Here is a 3121-nt window from a genome sequence, read left to right as displayed (position 1 = left end):
GCCCTCCCCCCCCCGTGAGCCCGGGGTTCCCGCCTTCGCGTGCAGATCCCCGCCCCGGCCCGGCCTGTGCCTCTTCGCCCCTTGCTGGTCCCAGCGGCCTCTCCGTGGCCTCCACGCCCAGTCTCTCGCCTCCGGGAGGCATTTCTCACGTTGTCCTTAGATACAAACCACAAAGCTTCCACAGCTGCACAACCCACAATACAGATGTGAATAAAGTACGGTAACCAGCGCCCAAGGCATCCTGCACTCGCTCATCCCTCCTCCCCACCACTGAGCCCGGGGTCCCCACCAGGACGCCCACCGCCCGCGGCCCCATCAGGGAGCCCTGCCCACCGTCCCCGAGGAGGCCCCTGGATCCGATGCAAATGGCCACCACATGGAGAGCGGGCTGAGTCCTAATGGCCTGCAGCCCAGCACCCGCAAGGGGCCTGGGTCCCCTCCTCCTGTGTCAGGGGCCCCTCAGTTCCTGTCGGCTCACATCTGGCCTCACACTGCCCAGGTCTAAGGCCCGGCCCAGGTGGGCGCGTGGGGCCACTCACGTGGAGTACCCCAACTTGAGGGCCAAGTCGCCGTTGGCCATGGGGGTCACGGAGACCACAGGCATCTTCCTGCTGTCCTTGGCGTCCAGGAAGCCTGGGTCATCCGACATCACCCCAGCCGTGTACCAGATGCCCTGGGACTGTAGGGAGGGTCCCGGGAGAGACATAGGCAGCCCCCTGCCCGAGTGCACCCTGACCCGGTGTGAGGGCAGCCCGGACCAGTCCCCACCGAGGGCCTGAGGAATCGAGGGGTCTGCTGCCTTGGGCTCCGAACGGCTGGGGGCCGGGTCAGTCCAGCCTGACCACACCATCTCTGACCCAGGCTCAGCTCCTACGGGGAGAGGGCGTCCCGGGGGAGGGGCCCGCCTGGCTGGCATCCAAGTCGGCCTGGACGGGGACCTGGGCCTGGGCTGGGGACACCCCGCACAGGGCGCACAGGGAGCAGGGCCTTCGTGCCCAGGAGATGTCCTGGGGCACTGGCTGGCCCCCTGGCAGACCCCCTGGGATAGGTCGAGGTCAGGTTTTGGCCGCAAGGACCGAGCGCACTTCCTCCTGGGGGTGGCCGGATGCTGTGTGGCAGGGGCGGGTGCGGCCCTGGCAGGCCCTCGGGTGTTGGCCCCCGTCTTCAGCTCAGGCACAACCCCCCACTCCCCTCCTCCAAGGAGCCCTCTCAGAAGCTCACCCTCACCTCTGAGCCTCACAGCCCCGAGTGCCGTGCAGGCTGGTGCTGCTGCACATGTGGGCAAGGAGGGCCTAGGACAGGGGCCTGAGCATGCGCCCGGCCAGGAATCTGGGTGAAGCAAGTGTGAGGGGCAGGCTGGGTGGGACCACACCCCTGCGGGGGCCAGGGGCCTGGGCCGGGGCAGACAGGCAGGGCTGTGCTCCGAGGCCCACGGGGTGTATGGGGGGCGCTGCGGGCACTTCCCTGGAGCTGTGCTGACCTCTGACCTACCCCTCCCCCCGCCCCCAGGGTGCCCTGCAGAGCAGAGTGGGTGGGGGAGTCAGGATCCCAGGGAGCAGCCAGAGCAAGCCAGGGCAGCGACGGAGGACCGACTCCAGGACAGACAGACAGGAGCCAGGCGGCTGAGTTGCTTCTAGATTTTATTGTCAGAGGCAGGATAAAGCCGAGGGGGCGGAGTGGTGGTTGGGGAGCCAGAGCTGGGGACTCGGGGTCACGGAGAAGATTGGCAGGGCGGGCGGCCAGATCCTGAGGGCTGGGTCACCTGCCTGAGAGCGGGAGGGAAGCTGGAGCAGCAGCCCCGCCCCGCCCCGCCCCCCCCTCAGGGTCTGCAGCCCAGACCACAGGGGAGGGGAAGCCCCTCAGGGTCTCCTGCAACCTCCCCACCAGATCCCGGCTGGTCCCAGCTCCTCCTGCCTCGCTGAACCCCAGGCCCCCCCCCTTGCACGGAGGGTGGGGTGGTAGGGGAGGCCAGCTCGCAGCCCACTCACCTACTGCTGCTCCTCCAGGCACTTATCTGCCAGGAAAGACGAGGGAAGGTGGGTGGTCAGTGCCTGGTGAGGGCCACTCCCCCACCGCAGCCCTGGGGAGCTGCTGACCCCCAAAACCGTGACTCCATCACTCCCACCCCTCCCCCAGCCGCTGCTGCAGACCGGCTGCCTGACCCCCAAGGCCATGGGCACTGGGCCTCGGGGAGCCCACATCCGAGCCCCAATGGGCTGCTGCCCCGGGTGCCCGCAGTACCTGCCCCACACCGGACTGGAGACCCCTGAATCCTGGGGGCCGACCGGGACCTGGCCCACACGCCGGGTGCTTGGTGAATCCGGGGGCTGCAGGCCATGGTGGGGGGACGACAGTGGCCCCCACTGTGTAGGCCACGTGGCTGCTCAGCGGGCGGTCTGGCCAGATGACCTCCGACCCTCAGCCTCCCGGAACCGCCTGCCTCTAATCTGACTGCACCCCCTCCCGGGGATTAGCGCCCTCACCCGTCTTCGGCAGGAAGACAATGTCCTCCTCTGTGAAGCCCTTGGCCCGGGCGAAGGTGGTGAATTTCTCCTTCACAGCCGCCCGCGGGGTCTGGGTGCGGCCTGGGCAGGACCGTGGTCTCCGGAGCCCACGGCGTAGAGCAGAGCGTACTCTCCGTAATCCGTCTCCTCCACCCACACGTCCTGCGAGCTGCCCCAGTCTGGGGACAAGATGACCACAGTGGGCGACCCTGCCCGACCTCTGGCCTTGGGAAGGGGCGGGATGCTCCCCTCTGGCTGCCTTCCCAGCCCTCCCCCTGCCTCCTGCCTGCACAGCCTGGGAACTCTGCCAGGGGCGGGGGAGGGGCCCCGTGTTCCCCAACCAGGATCCTGGGGGGCAGCAAACACGCAGGCTCAGAAAATGAGGGGTTAGGGTGTAGCCTCCAGCCCTCTGCTGGTCGGAGGAGGAAGAAGACCCGGTGGGGAAGCCATCCTCCCAGGAGAGGATGGGGTGCTGCGTGCCTGCCCGTCCAGCAGGGTGGGGGCCACAAGGTCTGGGGAGACCCCACCGGGCAGGGCGGGGCCCGGCAGGACTGGCTCCCGGGTGGGTCCCGGGTTCTCTCCCGAGTGGGGGGCAGGTCCAGGCCAGACACTGGGAG

General features: G+C 68.8%; 2 protein-coding genes across 2 annotated transcripts in view; both read right to left on the bottom strand.

The window, feature by feature from the left end:
• Positions 1-649, bottom strand: part of LOC102773784 (protein PAXX) — a 2471-nt gene extending 1822 nt beyond the window's left edge. The window contains exon 1 of the mRNA XM_015572337.1: positions 540-649. Coding sequence (XP_015427823.1) covers positions 540-649 — 110 coding nt within the window. The remainder of the gene's footprint in view (positions 1-539) is intronic.
• A 974-nt stretch (positions 650-1623) lies between these two features.
• The window catches only part of PTGDS (prostaglandin D2 synthase), a 2661-nt gene continuing 1163 nt past the window's right edge, over positions 1624-3121 (bottom strand). The window contains 4 exon segments of the mRNA XM_015572336.1: positions 1624-1766; positions 1989-2014; positions 2484-2610; positions 2613-2875. Coding sequence (XP_015427822.1) covers positions 1989-2014; positions 2484-2610; positions 2613-2875 — 416 coding nt within the window. The 3' untranslated portion in view covers positions 1624-1766.

Source organism: Myotis davidii, unplaced genomic scaffold (genome assembly GCF_000327345.1).
Source record: "Myotis davidii unplaced genomic scaffold, ASM32734v1 scaffold609, whole genome shotgun sequence".
Classification (NCBI taxonomy): domain Eukaryota; kingdom Metazoa; phylum Chordata; class Mammalia; order Chiroptera; family Vespertilionidae; genus Myotis; species Myotis davidii.
The sequence above is the reverse complement of the archived record's forward strand: the minus strand, read 5'-3'. Positions and strand labels throughout refer to the sequence as shown.